Below are 21,820 nucleotides of genomic sequence, written 5' to 3'. Positions count from 1 at the left end.
TGCTTAGTGCCAGAAGAGGACATGGGATCCCTTGGAAACGGGAGTTACAGATGGCTATGAGCTGTTATGTGGGTGCTGGAAACAGAACCCGGGTCTTCTGGAAGACAGTCAATGCTCTTTGTTGTTTGTTTTTGTTGAGATAGGGTTTCACTGAGTAGTCTGACTGTCCTAGAACTCACTCAGGAGAGCAGGATGGCCTCAAACAAACTCACAGACATCCGCCTGCCTCTGCCTCCTGAGTGCTGGGATTAAAGGTGTGTGCTATCACTGCTCAGTTTAGTCAATGCTCTGGGAAATGGTAAATCATCTCTCCAGCCCCCACTTTTATTTATTTATTTATTTTTCGAGACAGGGTTTCTCTGTGGTTTTGGAGCCTGTCCTGGAACTAGCTCTTGTAGACCAGGCTGGTCTCGAACTCACAGAGATCCGCCTGCCTCTGCCTCCCGAGTGCTGGGATTAAAGGCGTGCGCCACCACCGCCCGGCTCAGCCCCCACTTTTATATGTATTTGTTTGTTTTGTTTTTTTGAGACAGGGTCTCACTATGTAGCTCTAGCTATTCTGGAATTTACTACATCGACCAGGCTGGCCTCAAACTCAGAGATCTGCTTGCCTGTGCCTCCCAAGTGGTGGGATTAAAGGCCTGAGCGTGCATGCATGTGTGTATTGGTATATCCATGTGTACCATGCATGCACACATGTAGGCCAGAGATCGACATCAGATGTCTTCTTGGTCACTCTTCCCTTTCTCCATGAAGACGGCCTCTCATTCTGACACCACAGCAGCTTCCCTTTAGTGATCGCCCACACCACAATGTCCGACTGCTGGGGTTATTTTTGGTGCCAAGTATTTAGTCCAGGATCTCACACTTTAGACTGGCTGATCAACAAGGTCCCAAGATCTGCCTGTCGCTGCCCTAGAGCATTGGGGCTATAGATAAGTGGATGGTGGGGATCCAGATCCAGATTCTCTGCAGCAAACACTGCCCATGAAGCCATCGCTCTAGCCCCTAATGGAACCTTTTTTAATATTTTTGGTTTTTCGATACAGGGTTTCTTAGTAGCCATGGAGCCAGTCCTGGAACTCATTCTGTAGATCAGGCTGGCCTCGAACTCACAGAGATCCGCCTGCCTCTGCCTGAAGATTGTGAGCCACCATGTGGTTGCTGGGAATCGAACTCAAAACCCCTGGACAGCGAACAGTGCTCAGCAAACTGCTGAGCCATCTCTCCAGCCCCCAATGGGATTTTTTTTTTAAAGATTTACTGTTACTTTTATTTATGTATGTGTGCCACATGTCTGTGGGTACCCGCAGAAGCCAGAAGGTGTAAGATCCTCTGAAGCTATAGGCAGTTGTGAGCTGCCATGGGGGCTGGGAACTGATATGTGGGTTCTCTGGAAGAGCAGGAAGCAACACTGTTAATCACTAGCCATCTCTCCAGTCTAGAGAGAATTCTTTAAATCAGAATATCTGATCGTAGATAAATATCTGTTACTGGGGACAGTGGGTAGTGGAGGCACATTAATTAGTGTATTAATTCTGTAATGCCAGCACTTGGGAACCTGAGGCAGGAGGAGGGAGGAGCTCAAGTTTATACACATATATTGATCTTGTCTTTAAAAAAAAGGGAAAGAAAGAAAAAAAAAAACCTCATAAAGATCCACCTGCTTCTGCTTCCTGGGTGCTGGAGCCAATTTTTTTTTTCTTTTTCCTTTTTTGGTTTTTTGAGACAAGGTTTCTCTGTAGCTTTGGTGCCTGTCCTTGAACTAGCTCTTGTAGACCAGGCTGGCCTTGAACTCACAGAGATCCACCTGCCTCTGCCTCTCTGCCTCTGGGATTACCACTGACTAGCTTTTTTTTTTTTTAAACAAAATGGTTTAGGAAAATAAAGACAAATCTTTTGACTACCAAGAACAGCAACAAGATTCTTATGGTTAGAAAATGTTAGCTCAACAGATACTAGTAATTAGAAGAGAGCACCATACGCCACAGACAGCAGCTCACCATAAAGCTCTCTCGATCCTTACACTGTGCTGAGTTAATCATGCGCTGTATCTGTTGAGAGGGTCGGGCAGAGGCAGGCGGATCTCTCTGAGTCTCAGGCTAGCCTGTCTACACAGCTAGTTCTAGGCCAACTACAGCAGAGCTGCAGAGTGAGATCTTGTCTCCAAAACAAAAAACAAAAAAGGATAGGTATGGTATCTTTTGTGAGAATAAATGTAGACACGCACGCACCTTTACTTGATGTGTATAAGAGTGCCGACTGGAAGGAAACTAGCTGAGTGTCAGTCAGGCTCTCCTCTACTGACATCTGCACTGCGTACCCAGCGTCTGGGTTGACATTGGGAAGAGAAAGTAAGTCTGTAGAACGGACGAAGAAGTTCCCGTGGAAAGTATGAATGGAAAGACCTGGAATAAAGAAATTATCACCATGATTGTTGTGCTTACTTTTCTTTATGAATTCTTTCACTTTCATGTCATTTTCTTTGGAGATGTGGCCTCTTTTTAAAATAAACTGAAGTAACACACAGCATAAAATTCACCATTTCAATGTGCACAGTTCAGTAGTTTTAAATACATTCACAATATTCCCTATTTTTAAAGATCTGTTGTCATCATTTTAAATTATCTCATGTATGTTTGTGTGGGTCTGTGCAAGGAGTATAGGGACCTAGAGAGGCCAGAGGCATGTGTGAACACCGGTACATAGCTCAAGTCATCTGCAAGAGCAGTGTTTGCTCCTGACTGCCGAGTCATTTCTCGAGCACCAGTAGTCCTGTGTTTAAACAGTTTCCCCCTTTGGTTGCATATTCTCTACTTTCACACTCTAGAACTCAGCAGGGTAAATCCTGGAGGACACATATTTTTACTGTATAAAAAACAGTATGTAGCCTCATGAGGGAAATAAAGTGTTTCCACCTTTGGTGCACCGGATCCTCATGACTGCCTCAAAGCCAATCTTCCGGGTGAGGTATCTCTGTAGTTCCTTCTGGAATTTCTGCACTTGAACTGGATTGTGCTGGTGATGGTACGAGGGGTAGTAGTAAACACTGCCTGCTGAGTACCGAGAGACACAGCCTGCAAGAGAGCACACATTCTTTATGTTACCACGCATTCGCTCCTGTGATGTGTGTGTGAATAGATTAGCAGTATCTACACCTATAGATATATAGAGATAAAATTTCCAATTTTTAAAGATTTGTCGTTATATTTTAAACTATGTACAAGTGTGTGTTGGATTTATTTACACAAGTACAGGTACCTACAGAGGTCAGAGGCACCAAATTCTCTGGAGTTACAGGCAGTTGTTAGCCAGAATGTAGTGTGGAAACATAACTTAGGGTTATGTTACACCTATCTATCTATCTATCTATCTACCTACCTACCTACCTACCTACCTACCTATGCACACACATATACCTCTCTCTCTCTCTCTCTAAAAATTTACTTATTTATTTATTTTGGTTTTTTGAGACAGGGTTTCTCTGTAGCTTTGGAGCCTGTCCTGGAACTAGCTATTGAAGACCAGGCTGTCCTCAAACTCACAGAGATCAGCCCGCTTTTGCCTCCCGAGTGCTGGGATTAAAGTGGGATTAAAGGCGTGCGCTGCCACTGCCCAGCGGAGAAAAGATAGTTTTGTTTTTTTAATTGACATTCATTGAAAAAAATCATCAAAAAAAGAACTTGCTGCTGGGTGTGACAGAATGAGTCTGTAATTCCAGGATTCAGGAGTTGGCAGCAGGAACATCCAGAGCTCAAGGTTGCGGGGTCCCTCTGCATAATCAAACCAGCCGCAACTGACCCTGGCTCAAGAGGGGAAGTGCGCCGCTAGCCACCTATACCCCCCCCCCCCCCACCAATCAGACGCAGAGGGAAGTCGAGTCGAGCAGAAACTCGTCTATTTCCTTACAACATGCAACATATAAAGCAAAAAACCCATGAATCCCAGAAGTGGAAGGGAAATTAACCAATTACGTCAGCAGTCATGTCTGCATGAGCGGCAGCTCCTATGGCCCCTAATGGGGATCACACGGGCATCAGGCACTTTATGTCATCTTACTCCATCTCTAACTCCAATCATTTTTTTTTTTTTTTTTTTTTTTGGTTTTTCGAGACAGGGTTTCTCTGTGGTTTTGAAGCCTGTCCTGGAACTAGCTCTTGTAGACCAGACTGGTCTCGAACTCAGAGATCCACCTACCTCTGCCTCCCAAGTGCTGGGATTAAAGGCGTGCACCACCACCGCCCGGTTTCCAATCATCTTCTTGTGAGTAAGTCAGATCTCCTCCCCCTTGCTCCCTTCCAGCACCATCTTGGCTGGGAGTATTCTTCACGGGCTTTGCAACTGTCACCTTTTTAAATTTTGCGCCTTTTTCTGACTGTCACCACCCCTCCCCCCAACTTAGCTACTCCAGCCTCCTATCACAAGGTCATCCTGGATTACCTGAAACCTTGTCTCAAAAAAAAAAAAAAAAAAAAAAAAGAGCAAGAACATACCTAGAGAGGCCAAATCAGAATACTGTCCACTGAGAAGGAATAAGTCAACAGCTGCCTGCTGTCCAGAACAGTCCAAGGCTAATTTCTTATAGAAGTCAGTAGATGGTGTCAGGTGTATTTCCTATTATTTGTAGAACAGAAAGAGAAGAATGTAAATACACTTAGTTATACCACAGTGTTAAAGCACTCTCTGAGGGCTTATGTTTATTCTGTTTACTATTAAAAAGAAATACTTTTTAAAAAAAGAAAGAAAAACCTCTACTACATTAACTTTGTAATAGACAAAGGTATTTATTATTTTAACTTCAGCCTACTAAATGCTCATATGCCGGGGACACCCCAACAATTCATACACGGCATGTATTTAGCCCTTTCAGTTTCCCTAAGAGGCGGGCATTAGCATCATCTTCCCTTCATACACAAAGAAACTGAAGGTGTAATAAATCAGTTACTGAAGTCTAACCTCTATCTGGTAGAACTTATGCTGGCCGGTCAGGAATGATATGAAACTATGTGGTGGACCTACTTTTCTCTTATCTTTTGGTAAATGCAAATTCCTAACTCACACGCCAGAGGAGCTCAAAAGCAATCCTTGGCTGTTAGTCTACCAGGGATTTACCACTTTCTTTCTTTTTTGATTTTTCAAGACAGGGTCTCTCTGTGTAGCCTTGGCTGTCCTGGAACTTGTCCTGTAGCCCAGGCTGGCCTCAAACTCACAGAGATTCACTTGCCTCTGCCTCCCGAGTGCTGGGATTAAAGACATGCGCCGCCACCACCTGTTTATTATGACCATTTCTATAGTTTCTTTCTTTCTTTTTTTAAAGATTTATTTATTATGTATACAGTGTTCTGCCTGCATGTATACCTGCAGGCCAGAAGAGAGCACCAGATCTCATTACAGATGGCTATGAGCCATCATATGGTTGCTGGGAATTGAACTCAGGACGCATGGAAGAGCAGTCAGTGCTCTTAACCTCTGAGCCATCTCTGCAGCCCCTATTATGACCATTTCTTTTTTTTAAAATTTTTTTTAATGATTTATTTAACTTTATGTTCATTGGTGTGAAGGTGTCAGATCTCATGGAACTTCATTTTCAGACAGTTGTGAGCTGCCATGTGGGGGCTGGGAATTGAACCCGGGTCTTCTGGAAGAGCAGTCAGTGCTCTTAACCTCTGAGCCATCTCTCCAGCCCTATTATGACCATTTCTAATGGTCATTTTGGTTCCACTTTGTCCCTAGCAAATGCATTCTCTTAGTCTTCCAGACTTTCTCATCAAAACCAGGTTGGACTTCTATGAGCCTAATATACTAAAGATAATAAAGCATAGATGTGCATCAGGCAGGTAGATAAAATAATAAAACAGCTATGTGGATATAAAAGTGACCTACATTCCCTCCTCCTCACAGCCAAAACAATCAATAAAACAAACAAATGGAAAACAAGCTCTTAGGTCAAAGAGGCAGCCCCAGTACAGACCAGGCTATATACCTGGTGGTCTAACCTTAGCAGATGACCTTTGGTTGGGTTCCTCTCGTGGTTTCAGGGCTCCCACGCCAAGAGTTGGGAGTTGTGTTTGGAAGACAGACATTCGACCACCAGTTGGTGATATTAACTTAAATGCAGCCTGAAGGGCAGGACCCAAAGCACTCTGGGTCTCCAGCGTCTTAGTAAACATCTGTGGCAAACTTTTCAGTAAATCTTGGACAAGCTTGTGAAACAAAGCAAGAAAACTCAAGAATGTTACAATCACATTTTCACAATAAATCATTATCTAATACAATAGACAGGACATTGAATAATGACGATGGTCAGAGAATCTATGGACACTACAGGAAACAATGAAGTCGGTCAATGACAAGAGAGCCATCTTAAGTAAACATTATAAATTGGCAAGCAAGACATCAAAACTGGGGCCTTACAGTTCTTACACATGCAACAGTCCAGCAAGACTGTAAGTCTAGAATGCAGCAAAAGAACCATCGCAATTTAGAAATTTATGTTTTAATGCCACAAAACATGGCTTTTTCCATCACCTTTACATACTTTATTCTCTTAAGTTCCAAAGCGAGTTTAACTCTTCCCTGTTGCAAAATCTAAGATATTCAGTAACAATGCCAACTAGTAGTATGACTACAAGAGAAAAACAACGTCAAACCAGCTGCCTACTTCAGTTAGGTTGTGCAGATGAAAGAGAATTAATGGGGAAAATACTCCGTGCTATGCACAGTCCCCACTGACAGGAGCGAGGACCACAGACTTGCTAGTTAAATGTTACCCTACGCCATATATGCAGGTACAGGGTAGACAACATCCCCCCTTCAGACACATTCTGTTCACCTCTCACTGTATTATGTCATGGCAATTTCCAGGCAGGTAATAAGAGTTTCTTCTGAACTGACCCAATGACACTCTGTGAATCAGAAAAGCAAAAGCACTGAGAGCAGCCTGGCTATGTGCTTCCGTGCAGTGACCAGCAGCGTTTTTCAGCAACCCTCCCTCTCCCACATGGCCTCAGGCCAGGCCTCCTCCAGGTGCTCTTCCTTCTGGAGGAGGTTTGTTTTCTGTTCCACCACAAAGAACCTGCTGCCTTCGACTAAAAAACCATCAGTTCAAGACTGATCTCAAGAACTGTCCATCTAATGAACTTAAGCTAAGAGTGGATATAAAATGTTACATAGCCTAAAAGTATCAAAGAAAAGCAAAATTTCAAGTTCATTTCAGAAATACGCATTGTGTTAAAATTAAACATGGCAGGAAGGAAAATATGCCTTACCTCTTTACTTTCATTTAAGTTTACTAGTAAGTTCTCTGGCATAGGTATAAAAACATCTGAAAAGATAAAGAAGCATTCATCTTATTATTTATCCCCCCCCCCCCATACAGAGACAGGGTTTCTCTGTATAGCTTTAGAGTCTGTCCTGGAACTCGCTCTGTAGATTAGGCTGGCCTCAAACTCACAGACATCTCTGCCTCCTGAGTACTGGGATTAAAGGCATGTGCCACTATGCTCAGCAAGGATATTTTGTTCTTGTCTGAAATAATAGTTTACTAATATTTTTGTCACTCAGAAGGCTGATGCTTCTTCATAAAGGAAATTCCAAACCAATGCCCTACAGACGCAAACAAACCCGAAGGTACTCTGGTCACTTTAGGTTAGCCTCTCAGAATATCTGTTCTTTCATTTACCCATCTGGTAGTGTGGTTTTGTTGTTGTTTTGTTTTTAATTTTTAATGTCCATGCGCTCTATATGCCAGTGCATGTGGAAGCCAGAAGACAGCCTGAGTAGTAGCTTCAGAAATACCATCCACTTCCTTTGAGACAAGATCTTTAATTGGTCTGGAGCTCCCCAGTTAGGCTAGACTGGCTGGTCAGTGAGGCCCAAGAATCTGCCTGTCTTTCAAGCATACCACCATGTCCGATATTTTTAAGTTGGTTCTGGAGGAAGAACTCAGGTCCTTAGGCTCGCAAGCCCTTGCTGTAATAGCTATCTCCCTAGTCCCTCCTTTGGTTCTGAGACGGGGGTCTTACTATGTAGCCCAAAACTGGCTTGGATCATCTTTCTGTTTCTGTGTCCCTAGTGCTGAGATGGTTGTGCACTACCATGCCCAGCTTATAAACATTGTTAAAAGACAAACTCCTGCTCCAGGCTGGCCTAGGGTGCATGAGACCTTGTCTGAAACAAATTTTTTTTTACTTAATTGTTTTTAGAATCTTCATTAAAATCCTTACTTTTTGATAAGTAAATAGAGAAACTTATTCCTTATAATTTTCCATGCACCCATGTTTTCTTCCTAGTTCAATTCCATCTAAGAAAAGGAATTTAATTCCTAATAAAAATAAATTTTGAATGTATTCTCCACATTAAATTCATTATTAGGGCTGGAGATATGGCTCAGTGTTGTTGCTCTTCCAGAAAAACCTGATGGCTGGGGCGTGGCTATCAGGCAAGGATCCCTATATAAGCTGCCCTGGAACACAATAAAGGGGGCATTCTTGTTTCAAGGATACCCCCCCCCCCCGCCCCGTCTGTGTGTGTGTGTCAATCTCCAGGCTTGTGAACTGTCCTGTAGTGCAGGCGGTGTGCTGCAGGCTTGGTACCGTAGTACACGTAGTACAGGTGCTATAGGACCATAGTACACGTAGTAGCACGGATGCTACAGGGTTTTACTATATACTAAATTTCTGTAATACCTCCCAAAGGATGGTATTATAGGTATATACTATCATAAACATCAAAAATTTGTTTTTGTTTCTGAGACAGGTCTCACGTATTCCAAGGCTGTCACTGAATTCACTATGTAGCTGAGGATGAATTTGAACTTCCTGACTTACAGGGCCTTACTGTTGGCCTGGAACTTGTTATGTAGACCAAGCTGAACTGTCCTTGAACTCACCAGGCACGGCTTTTTGATTTTGTTTGTTTTTTTATTGCTTTTCAAGACTGGGTTTCTCTGTGTAGCACTCGCTATCCTGGCTGTACTGGAACTTGCTCTGCAGACCAGGCTGGCCTCAAACTCAAAGAGATCCACCTGGCTCTGCCCCCAGAGTACTGGGATTAAAGGAATGTGCCACCATTGTGTGTGGTTTTATGTGGTACTAGGGATCAAATGCAGGAATTCATGAATGTTAGATAAGCACTTACCAACGGAGTCACTCCAGTCTATCAGCAAAGTTACTGATCGATTTGTGTGCAATGGGGGAGGAGGCACGGCATGTACGTGAGTGTAGAAGACAACATGCAGGAGTCCATTTTCTCCATCTACTTTCATGTGAGTTCCAGCTATCAAACTCCATGAGGCTTGCATGACAAGCATCTTTACCCAGTGAGTCAACTTGGCAGCCCAGTAAAAACTTTTAATAATGATAAAACCAATTATGTGTTTTTGTTTTTCCCTCTTACTGCCTGCGTTTGAGGTGTTATTTGTAGGAAGTCATTGTCAGTCCAATTTTGAGCAGATTTCCCACAGGTTTTATACTTTAATTTTTTTTTTTAATGCCTCTCTACATAGCTAGCCCTGGCCTTCCTGAAACTCACTATGTAGACAAAACTGGCATGGAAATCGGTTGTCCACCTGCCTCTGCCTCTGGGTGCTGGAATTAAAGGTGTGCTCCATCACACACGGCCTTTTGTTTTTAACTCAACTTTACTTCTTTCTGGTTTTGGTTTGTTTGGTTTTTGAGACAGGGTCTCACTCCCTATCCCTGGTTGCCCTGGCACTCACAATATTGACTAGGATGACCTTAGAGTGTAGTAATTCTCCTGTCTCCTTCTTCCAAGTGCTGGGACTGCCACATCTGGCTTACTTCACCTTCTTTGAACGGTATAGTCTCATTCTATTATGTACCCAGTTTTCCCCTCTGAATAGCCTTGCAATCATAAATTAATTATTTTCCTAAGGTCTATTTTTGAGCTTCAACATCTATTTTTCTTCCCAGTCTACACTTGAGCTCCTTTGTTGTCTGTGTGGCACAAGCAGGAGCTTTCCCACCCACTCCAGCCATGGCCCTCAGGCATTTCTTCACTGCTAATCTCTAACATTAACTTGTCTTTGTTTCCTTGCTCAGAAGTCATTTCTCCTCCAGGTGGTAGTGCACACCTTTAATCCCAGCACTCGGGGAGGCAGAGGCAGGCAATCTCTGTGAGTTCAAGGCCAACCTGGTCTACAAAGCAAGTTCCAGGACAGTTAAAGATACACAGAGAAACCCTGTCTCGAGAAAAAAAAAAAAAAAAGGCTAAACGGTGGTGGTTCGAGGCCAACTTGGTCTGTAAGAGCTAGTTCCAGGACAGGCTCCAAAGCTACAGGGAAACCCTGTCTTGAAAAACAAACAAAACAAACAACAACGACAACAAAAATAATTTCTTCCCCATAGCTGTTTTAGTTTCTGATAGAGCAAGAGACTAGACTTAAAGATTCTGACAACTCTATCAATCTGGTGTTTTTCTACTCAAAAATTCCCTTCAGCTTGGCATGGTAGGACACAAATTTAAGGCTAGCCTGAGCTATTCAGTGGGTTTGAACTCTGAAAAACAAAGTATTTTCTTCATTATACTAGGGTCATCCCCACATTCCTGATTCAGCAAACCATCAAGAAAATTCTCCAGTGAGCTGAAGTGTTTAACACTTACCATCAATATCGGAAACTATTAGCATCTGAGGCTGGGAGAGACCTTCCTGAAGACTGTAGAAATGGATAGTGCTATCAAATGTTATGAAGCCGATTTTTGTCCTAGTGTTTCCAGGAAGCCTAGAAATAAATTCACAAGTTTTAAACCAGTGTTCATACACACACACACACACTCTCTCTCTCTTTCCCTTTCACGCCTCTCTTTGCTAAGTGCTTACACATGTAAGCATCCAGTGTAATAGTATAGAAAGTGGCCCAGTATAAACAGGTATATATATATATCAGTCAACATTTACCTGCTGTGAAAACATCCTCCTAAAGTAAAAAACCAAATAATCAACAAAAAGCAGGAGTACTACAGCAGTTTAAAACCAACTGTTTCTATATAAAGTTATAATTTCTTGGCATATATGAGTTTTTTAAAAACCTGAAAAACATGTACAAAACTGGGCAAAATTTCAAGTTATTTTAAAAAGAATGCTTCAAGGGCTATGGATTTAGTTCAGTGGTGGAGAATGTGGTAGTTCAGTGATGGAAAATGTGGCAGACAGGTGGTAAGGCCATGGGTTCAGTCTCCGGCACCACAGGAAAAAGAATGTTTTAAAAAATTATGATATAGCATTTTAAAATGCCTTGTAAGGTCCGGAAAGATGGCTCAGTGGATAAGAGCACTTGTCGCTCTTTCAGAGAACCTAGTTCAATTCCCGGCACCCACATGGCAGCTCAAAACTGTAACTCCAGTTCCAGAGAATAGAATGTTCTCTTCTGACTGCCTCTGGCACCAGGCACACATATGGTTCACATAAACACATATAGGCCAAACACTCATACACACAATAAAAAAAAAACCTAAAAAAATTAAAATGCAATGTAAATTTAGTTACTACATCTATTTAAAACAATTACATAAACCTTTTATATGATTTAATGCCTTTAAGAACAAAGAGCAGCATAAAGGACCCAATATATAGAAGAAAATTTCTTAGTGGGAAAGGAACTAGCTTCCAGGTTTTTCCATGCTTAGGTGACTTATTGGACCCTCTCAGACCCACACAAGCTCCATCAGCCTAGAACAGAAATACAAATATAGACAGGCACAAGAAGGCCCTCTGGGCCAATGTGAAGGAATTACTCAGTTTGTGATGAAATCTGGCCTATGCATCTTATTTTAAAAGTTCACACTAATTTTTATAAATTCTATCACGTGTATACAACACTTAAAACACAGCTCTTTTAGCCAGGCGTGGTGGCACATGCCTTTAATCCCAGAACTGAGGAAGCAGCAGGTGGATTCCTGTGAGTTCAAGGCCAGTGTGGACTACAGAGTGAGTTCTGGGACAGCAAGAGCTGTTACAGAGGAAATCTGTCTTGAAAAAACAAAACAAAACAAATAAACCCCCAAAACAATAACAAAAACATCACTCTTTTGAGACAGAGATATAGCTGGGTATAGTGGTACACGCCTTTAGTTCCAGCACTTAGGAGGCAGAATCAGGCAGATCTCTTTGAGTTCAAGGCCAGCCTGGACTACAGAGTGAATTCCAGGACAGCCAGGAGACAGAGAAACCCTGTCTTGAAACCCTCCCCCAAGCAAAAGTCAATGAAATGATTCCTAATGATACTCTGCTATACTCATAGATTGGTGCCGAGCCCAATGTCATCTGAGACTTCACCCAGCAAACAACGGAAACAGATGCAGAGATCCACACCCAAATATGAGGCAGAGCTCAGGGAATCCTACACCAGAGGGGAGGAAGGATTACAGGAGCCAGAGCAGTCAAGGACACACAAGAAAACCCGCAGGATCAACTAACCTGGGCTCACAGAAGCTCACAGAGACTGAATGGGCAACCAGCGAGTCTGCATGGGACTGACCTAGGCCCTCGGGATCTATGTTACAGTTGTGTAGCTTGGTCTTGTGGGACTCCTAACAGGAAGCAGGGGCTGTCTGCCTGCTTTGGGGACCCTTTCCTCCTACCCGGTTGCCTCATCCAGCGTTAGAAGAGGAGGTGCCTAGTCTCACTGCAACTTGACGTCCCTTGGCTGGTTCACACCCAAGGAAGGCTTGTCCTTGTCTGAAGAGATAAGGAGGGATGGGTGAGGAGACTGGGAAGAGAGGGAGGAGGGAGGGGAAACTGTGGGGTCTGGATGTAAATTATATGTATGTATATAAACTAAAAATCATACCACGACTAGGTACAGTGTCTCATATCTGTAATGCCAGCACTCAAGAGGCCGAGGCAGGAAGATGGCTGAGAGTGTATGGCCAGCCAGAACTATGCAGTGAGTCTGAGGCCTGCCTTGACTAGAATAAGACCTACTTTTAAAAGCCTTGAGGAATTTAAAGGTGAAATGATCCGATGGCTGAGACTTGATTGAAAATAGTCAGGAAGGGGGCTGGAGAGATGGCTCAGTGGTTGGGAGCATTGCCTGCTCTTCCAAAGGTCCTGGGTTCAGTTCCCAGCGACCACATGGTGGCTCACAACCATCTGTAGAGAGGTCTGGTGCCCTCTTCTGGCCTTCAGGCATACAGACAGAATATTGTATACATAATGAATAGGTGGATAAATATTAAAAAAAAAAAAAGAAGAAAAGAAAATAGTCAGGAAGAAAAGGTGTGTGAAAGAGGATTACATGAAGCAAAGACAGCAGCATGGTGAGGTGACAGGGACGGGGCTGCTCAGATCTTCCCATTTACTGCAGGCTCCAGGTAAGGCCTACGCTAACCCATTTAAGTAGTCCTTTAGAGCATAATTATGTAACTTTAAAATAAACTAATTGTTCATTTTGCAGACACTATCCACTTCAAATTAAGCTGAGTTAAGACACTTACAGATCCAGATTGTCTAACAAACTCTGGCAAACCGAATTCAAGTATCCAGTTTCTATTGCGTTGTGAGATACGTCAAACACAAAGAGGTACACTGGAGGTTGTGGTGGTCGTAACTAGAGGGAAAAAGAATTCAATTAAATATATCCAATAGTATTATATTTAAATTTACAAGCTGGGGTCACACACAGCAAAACTACAACATAAGCACTATTAAAGGGCTAAGTGGAGGCGGAGTGAACCACTTTCCTGGCTACAGATTCCTCTTCCCGTTTACTCGAAGGCCTAAGCTGACACACTTAAGTGGTTCTTTAAAACATAATTACATACTTCTGCAAAACCTGATTGTTCATCTTGAAAACACTACTCAATTCAAATGTAAGAGAAAAGAAGGGTGTCTGCCTAGTTCAGAAGCAATCTCTCCCGGCAGGAAAGAGCATGGAAGCCAGAAGGGAATGTTGGATCCCTGGAGTTACAGATAGGTATCCGCGCACATGAGGTGCTGAGAATCAAATCTGAGTCCCTTGGAAGTCTACCAGTGCTTTGTTTGTTTGTTTTGAGACAGGGTTTCTCTGTGTAGTTTCGGAACCTGTCCTGGAACTCAACTCTATAGACCAGGCTGGCCTTGAACTCACAGAGTGTTGGGATTAAAGTAATGCACCACCACCGCCTAGTCTAGCAGTACTTTTAATGCCTGAGACATCTTTGCAGCACCTAATGTTAGGAGAGTGACCAAGACAGTGCTAACAAAGATGGCTTACTTCATAATTACTTGGTAATTTGGACACTTATGTTTGATTGACTTGTCTGTTGAGCATATTTCTTCATCATGATCATCTTTTTTGTTTTGTTTCTCTATAATAGCCCTGGCTGTCCTGGAGCTCATTCTGTAGAGCAGGCTGGCCTCAAACTCACAAAGATACACCTGCCTCTGCCTCCTGAGTGTTGGGATTAAAGGCGTGCGTCACCACCCCTGGCTGAAAAAGCAGATGCTTGGGCTCTTTAATTTGACAGAGAAAGTACAGAGAACTGTTACTAATCACTTCAGCAACTCAAAGAATTAAAAAAAAAGAAAACAAGGAAGACTGATCCTTCACAAATTACATAGTAAAACAAACTCAATCTCAGATATAATTTTAAAAATACTATATACACTCCCAAATAGAGAGACAGCTCACTTGAAGTGCTTACCACACAAGCATGAGGACACAAGTTTAATCTCTAGAACCCATGTGAAAAATCTAGGGTGTTGGCATGAGTTTGTAACCTGTGCTGAGGAGGCAGAATGGAAGGTCCCTTGGGCTCCCTAACTTAGTCAGTCTACCCCAGTCAATGAGTTCCAGGTCAATGAGAGATCCTATCTCAAAAAAAAAAAAAAAAAAAAAAAAGGTGGGTTGATGTAGTGATGCACACCTTAAATCCCAGCTTCCCTCAGGAGGCAGAGGCAGGAGCAGGTGGGTCTCTATGAGCTCAAGGCCAGTCTGGTCATGAGTGTTCCTAAACAGTCAGGGCTACATAATGAGACCCTGGTACAAACAAAAAAGCAAAAATCATGAAGGATGACATTTGAGGAATGACATTAGAGGCTGTTCTCTGGCTTACAGGATCACACACACGCACACTAATAAACTAGTTATAAAGGCTGGTGTTACATGTTAGCATCATTTTCATATTCCTTTCAAGAAAGGAGTTTCTCTGTAATTTTGGAGCCTGTCCGGGAACTCCCTTTGTAGACCAGGCTGGCCCTGAACTCACAGAGATCCACCTGCCTCTGCCTCTCTAGTGCTGGGATTAAAGGTGTGTGCCACCACTGCCCAGCCATTTCTTAGATGCAATTAAGGCTTAGTGACAGAGGACCTAAATCAAGAGGGCCTTTTATTTATTAAGCTTATTTTATGTGTATATGTGAATGCCAGCATGCATATATGTGCACTGTTTACATGCAGTGCACACAGAGACCAGAAGAGGGCTTCAGATCCCCTGAAACCAGAGTTACAAGGTGGGTCCTCTGTAAGAGTAGTCAGAATGCTTAACCCCTAAACCATATCTCCAGCCCCTGGGTTTGTTTGTTTTGCAAATGCTTTTATATAGCCCAGTGCCCACACTGGCCTAGCTCACATATAACGCAGGCTTGAACTCCTAATCCTCCTGCCTCTATCTCTTAATTGCTTGAATTACACAACATTATTTGTAAAACTCGGAAGTCTGATTTGACTAAACTATATGAAATATAAATATGATCCCAATATTACACTGCAAATTACTTGATACAGACAAGACATTGAAGTGGAACTTCACACACCTTTACTCTCTGCATATCTAACTACATATGTGATGATGTGTGGGCACATGCACACCATCCAGCGATGGGACTCAGGTCATCAGGCTTGCACAGCCAGCACTTCTACTTGGAGAAGGAATACTTTTTCAGCTAAAACAGAACTTTGATAAAGGCTATTGTATTGTTTTATTTAAAATTCAGTATTAAGCTGGGGATATGGCTCACACCCATGAACACATCAGTTGGAAGTCTAAAGTAGAGAATTACAGAAACTTGGAAGCTAGCTTCAGGTAATGAACAAATTACAGGCCAACCATGGGTATATAGCAAGACCCTGTCTCAAAATCAAAACAAAAACGCCACCCCCCGAAAAAAAGGAAAAGAAAAAGAAAGCTTACCATGTACTCTGAAGGAGCCATAAACTCAATAGTAGCATTCTGAACTTCAGGTCTTCTGTGAGGTTCTCCATAAACTCTGGTTAAAGGGTTGTACATGAATTCCTCAGGAACTGTGCAACACAAACAAAAAGAAGATACACTGATTCAGTCAATGCTTTGCATTTGGATGGCAGTTTCTTAATTTAGCGTTGTTGTAATTAATTTCATCTAAGATAAAAAATAAAGAACAAATTGACTTTTAAAAGGAGTCCCATTTAAACTCCTTCCACAACAGATGGCAGTAAGAGGCTTTGCCGACACAGTGATCACTGTGACTCTCCCCAGGGCCTGACGACCTGTCTAAATTCTTTTTGTTGTTCTTTTCTGGTTTTTCGAGACAGGGTTTCTCTGTGTAATGGCCCTGGCTATCCTGGAACTCAATTTGTAGAGCCTCAGACTCACATTAAATGCCAGCTGTTCTCTTAAACCTCACAACTGTACAAGGACATCAATCAACCTTTGACACAGAAGATACAAGTGCAAGTGTTTTAGGGTGAAAGTCAGGAGGAATCAGCAAGTTTCAAAACGCCAATTGCCTTTACACAACACCAATGCCTCAACTTGTTGTTCCCTGTGCTCGGGGCACTTCAGGGACTAGCTCCCACTGAAACTACCTTCCCAGGAATGGTTTAAAGGATAAAATCCTTAGCCTGGCTGAGGTGGTGATCTAATCCCAGCATGGGAGAGACTGAGGCCAGGGGGATCACCACCAAGTTAGGTGCCAACCTAGGCCACATAGCAGATAAATACCAAGCCAAGTTGGGGTATAATTTGAGTCCCTGTCTCAAAAATCAAACAAAGGGCTGGCAAGATGGCTCAGCTGGTCAGGGTACTCGCAGCCATGTCTGATCCCTGGAACCTGCCCTGTGGACGGAGAGAACTGACTCTTACATCCATGTGCGGATTATGGCATGTGTCCCCACCCCTGCACACAGTCACTAAATATGATGAAAAAAGTCAATCAATCACAATGACCACCACCAATCTGAAATCTTTTTTTTTAAATATTTATTTATTATGTATACAATATTCAGTCTGTGTGTATGCCTGCAGGCCAGAAGAGGGCACCAGACCCCATTACAGATGGTTGTGAGCCACCATGTGGTTGCTGGGAATTGAACTCAGGACCTTTGGAAGAGGAGGCAAAGCTCTTAACCTCCGAGCCATCTCTCCAGCCCCCCAATCTGAAATCTTTACATATTTGAAGGGTAAACTGTAGTTTACTAGATAGCTCAATGACATAGGAAGGAGGTCACAACCTCTACCACACTTCATTTGTGTATTCCTGCACATACATTCAAGATTTGAAAGGTGAGCCGGGTGATGGTGGCGCACACCTTTAGTCCCAGCACTCACTCGGGAGGCAGAGGCAGGCGGATCTCTGTGAGTTTGAGACCAGCCTGGTCTACAAGAGCTAGTTCCAGGACAGGCTCCAAAGCCACAGAGAAACCCTGTCTCGAAAAACCAAAAAAAAAAAAAAAAAAAAAAAAAAAAAAAGATCTGAAAGGTGAAACTCAGTGGTGGTGGTGTACACCTTCAATCCCAGCACTTGGAAGGCAGAGACAGGGGAATTTCAGTCAGTTCAAGACCAGCCTGGTCTACAGAGCAAGTTCCAGAAAAGCCAGGGTACACAGAGGAATCCTGTCTCGAAAAAACCAAAACAACAACAAAAAGATTAGATGAACTAAACACTATGGGTTTTTTTTTTCCCTGAAATTTTATAAAGTAGAGAATATGCTTGGTTTTGTTTTGTAACCCAGGCCAATCTCAGACTCCTCAAGGGCTCAGATGGTAGGTATATAACACCACACTCAGTTATAGTCTCAACACTTAATTAAATTTCTTCCAAAAAGATATTTTTTCCCTTCTTTCTCTTTTGAGTCAAGGTCTCATGTAGTCTGCCCAGGATGGCTTTGAACTCCCCTGTAAAGTCCAGTGATGACCTCCTCCCAGTGCTGCTGGTTATGTGATGTCCTTCACATATAAATTATAAAGCAGTCACCGAGAGAGCACACCTCTTCAGTTACTGATAGAACTGTATCAGCTAACCTAGTACTGCCCACTCCAGTCAAAAGCAGAGGAAATGAGGCAGCGGCACTCTATGGACCTATTTTCTCTTACTCTAGGGAGAAAATTACATAAATTAATTTTAAAATAAGCTATTTCTGGCTGGAGATATAGCTTAGCTGGCAGAGTGCTTGGCTAACATGGGAGAAATCCTGGGTCAGTCTCCAGCACTACATAAACCAGGTACGGTAGCAAATACCTGTAATCCCAGCACTCAGTAGGAAGGAGGAAAGAGGATCAGGAAGGTCAGGGCTTCCTTAGCTACACAGTGATTTCAGATTAGTCAGGGGTGCATAAGACGTTGTCTCAAATAAAACAAAACAAAAACCTTAAAAAATATTGTGAACTATTTCACTTATATGCTCAATATAATAAAAAATTTAAAACATTGTCTCAAAATGATTATCTCATTTCTACCTGAAAGTATTTATTTATTTTTAAGTATAAGGGTATAAAAAAGTTAACAGTAGCTATCTGAACTAGTTATCTGTATATCAAGTAAATAAAAGGGCTCTTTTTCTTTTGAGATGGGCTTTCACCATTACCATCATCCTGCTCAGACTCCCTAGTGGTTAGAATTAGAGGCTTGTCTCTAAGTCTCTCTACCTATGTTGATCAAATTGGTCTCTCATTCAGAGATGTACCTGCCTCTACCTTATGAGAGCTGGGATTAAAAAGGTGAACCACCATGTCCAACTCTTTTGTCATTTTATATTTTTATTATCTGGTTTTCTCTACATTGTGAGTGAAAATCAGAAAATGTTCCAAGGGGCTGGAGAAACAGTTCATCATTAAGAGTGCATACCGCAGGCTGGAGAGATGGCTCAGCAGTTAAGAGCACTGGCTGCTCTTCTAGAGAACCAGGGTTCAATTCTCAGCACCACATGACAGCTCACAACTGTCTATAACTCCAGCTCCCTGACATCTGATATCTTCATACCAATTCACATAAAATAATTCATTTTAAAAATTAATTAAATAAGTAAATAAAAGGAGTGTCCACTGCTCTCGCAGAAGATCCCAATTCAGTTCCCAACACCCACATCAGGCAGCTCACAAACACCTGTCACTCCAGCTGCAGAAGGATCAGATGCCTCTGGCCTCCAAGGGCACCTGCATTCATCAGGGACACACACCTACACACATACACATAATTAAAACAAATATTTTCTTTTTTTGAGACAGGGTTTCTCTGTGTAACCAAGGCTACCCTGGAACTCTGTAGACCAGGCTGGCCTTGAACTCACAGAGAGATCCACCTGTTTCTGCCTCCTGAGAGCTGTGATTAAAGGCCACCACCGCCTGACATAAATATGCTTTTTTAAGACAATATTTCAAAAATGCCTACCATCATTGACTCGATAACATAAGTTACATTTCCACCTTCTTTGATCAAGAAAGCTGACAAAAGGGTTGATGTAAGTCCTGCATGAACGGCATCTCACAATTGTACTGGAGGTGACCACAGGCAATTGCTGAAGAAAAAAAAAAAAGCAGAGCAAAGTTGTTAGAGGCAATTGATGTGGGAGTGTCATATATCAATCTGTTGATTTCATTGGTTAAGTAATAAAGAAACTGCTTGGTCCTCATAGGTTAAAACATAGGTGGGAGGAGTAAACAGAACAGAAGGCGGGGAGAAAGAAGCTGAGTCAAGGAGTCGCCATGATTCTCCCACTCCAGACAGACATAGCCTGGCAGCACCAATCTACTTCAAGAGGAAGATGGGCATCGAAGAGGATCGTTATGGAGTTTGATAGCCATTTGGGCAAGAAACTGCTCTTGCCTGGACTGTTGCATAAACTGGACAAAGAGAACCCATAGAGAGAGGACTGCTGAACTTGCCTAAAGGTGAGATGGTCTTTCGGGGTTCCTGACTCATGAAAGAGTCTGCGAGACATTCTGCAGGACACAGCAGAAAGTGACTGAACTGTCTTTGGAATTTCCTGCTTGATGAAAATGTCTGCTGGATACTTTGGGCTTGAAGGCTGAAGATAGATGCCCCAACGGTACAAAAGAACTTTGGGTGACTGTCCAGGCAGCGAGATGTCTCTGTCATTTCTAGAGTTTTCTTATTTATTGTTTACTTAGGTAGTATTATATCCTTCTGGAGTCTTTGATGGAGTTGAAGAATGAATAGATAGTTATAGTTTTCCTTAGTTATGATAAAAGATAAAATAGATATAAATATAAAAATGCTTGATAACTGTTTTGCTATATGTAATTTTGCTATGTTAAAGTTAAAGCCTTCCTTTTTTTGTTTAAACAGAAAAAGGGGAAGTGATGTGGGAGTGTCATATATCAATCTGTTGATTTCATTGGTTAAGCAATAAAGAAACTGCTTGGTCCTCATAGGTTAAAACATAGGTGGGAGGAGTAAACAGAACAGAAGGCTGGGAGAAAGAAGCTGAGTCAGGAGTCACCATGATTCTCCCACTCCAGGCAGACGCAGGTTAAGATCATTCCTGGTAAGCCAGCTCGTGGGCTACAGCAGCTTATTAGAAATGGGATAGTCCAGGTGCAAGAGCTAGCCTAGAAGAGGCTAGATAGAAATGGGCCAAGCGGTGTTTAAAAGAATACAGTTTCCGTGTAATTATTTCGGGTAAAGCTAGCCGTGGGGGTGGCCGGGTGCCGGGGACGCAGCTCCACTGCTCTTATTTCAACAGGCAATGATCATTAAATTGAACAAGCAGATGTTAATCTATCCCTTCTAAATAACTAGCAAGACATTTAACTGTGGAGTGAAACCTAGGACAAAAAGTGTGGCACAGGCTCACACTGAGTGTAGTGGAAGAGGAAGATGATGTGGGATGCCCCTCTGTATGCTGTGAATATGTTTTATTACCATTGGCTAAATAAAGAAGCTATTTTGGCCTGTGGCAGGGCAGAATATAGCCAGGCGGGAAATCCAAACAGAGATACAGGGAGAAAGAAGGTGGAGTCAGGGAGGTGCCAGCAGCTGGCAGAGGAGTAAGATGCCAGAGCATTCCCGGGAAACCACAGGTAACGCACAGGTTATTAGAAATGCGTTAATTTATATGTAAGTGCTAGCCTGAGGCATTAGCTAAGCAATTATAATTAATATTAATCCTCTGGATGATTATTTTATAAGCAGCTGTGGGGATCAGCAACTGGGAGAGAAACCCGTCCAGTGCAACCAGGAGGGACAGAGAAAAGAAAGTCTACAGCTATAGGAAGGGGATGCCAGCAAGTGTGAGGCCAGCCTGGGCTACAGAGCAACTTAATCCCAAAACACCATATGGAGGTGGCATCCACAATAAAATGTATAAACTAGAAAAGTACTCATCTTTTCATTAAACATTCACACTGCAGACCAAGGCAGTACACTGTATATGTGTTTTCAGGCACAAATGACAAAGGAAATAGAACAACAGTCCCTTTGGTTAGACAGGTCTCATCATGTTGCCCAGACTAGTTTCACACTCCTGGACTCAAGTACTCCTTCTGTCTGCTCTCAGAGGAGAAAGTACATTCTAAAACAATGAGGAATCAAACTGTTACATTGATTTTCTATTAAGATGCCTTCTTAATTCTCCTATAACTATTACAATATCAAATGGCATTT

At 42.5% G+C, this 21,820-nt stretch overlaps 1 protein-coding gene across 1 annotated transcript in view; it reads right to left on the bottom strand.

Annotated features, from left to right (window-relative positions):
- Sec24a (SEC24 homolog A, COPII coat complex component) overlaps window positions 1–21,820 on the bottom strand; it is a 66,126-nt gene that overhangs the window by 18,920 nt on the left and 25,386 nt on the right. Inside the window, exons 8-16 of the mRNA XM_041664398.1 lie at window positions 19,586–19,712; window positions 16,132–16,241; window positions 13,456–13,568; window positions 10,624–10,742; window positions 7,269–7,324; window positions 5,997–6,203; window positions 4,494–4,614; window positions 2,919–3,077; window positions 2,235–2,408 (exon numbers count right to left, since the gene is read on the bottom strand). Of these exons, the coding sequence (XP_041520332.1) occupies window positions 2,235–2,408; window positions 2,919–3,077; window positions 4,494–4,614; window positions 5,997–6,203; window positions 7,269–7,324; window positions 10,624–10,742; window positions 13,456–13,568; window positions 16,132–16,241; window positions 19,586–19,712 (1,186 nt within the window). The remainder of the gene's footprint in view (window positions 1–2,234; window positions 2,409–2,918; window positions 3,078–4,493; window positions 4,615–5,996; window positions 6,204–7,268; window positions 7,325–10,623; window positions 10,743–13,455; window positions 13,569–16,131; window positions 16,242–19,585; window positions 19,713–21,820) is intronic.

This window comes from Microtus oregoni, unplaced genomic scaffold, assembly GCF_018167655.1.
Source record: "Microtus oregoni isolate MIOR12 unplaced genomic scaffold, Mior012 000015F_ref0000493, whole genome shotgun sequence".
In the NCBI taxonomy this organism is placed as follows: Eukaryota; Metazoa; Chordata; class Mammalia; order Rodentia; family Cricetidae; genus Microtus; species Microtus oregoni.
The sequence above is the reverse complement of the archived record's forward strand: the minus strand, read 5'-3'. Positions and strand labels throughout refer to the sequence as shown.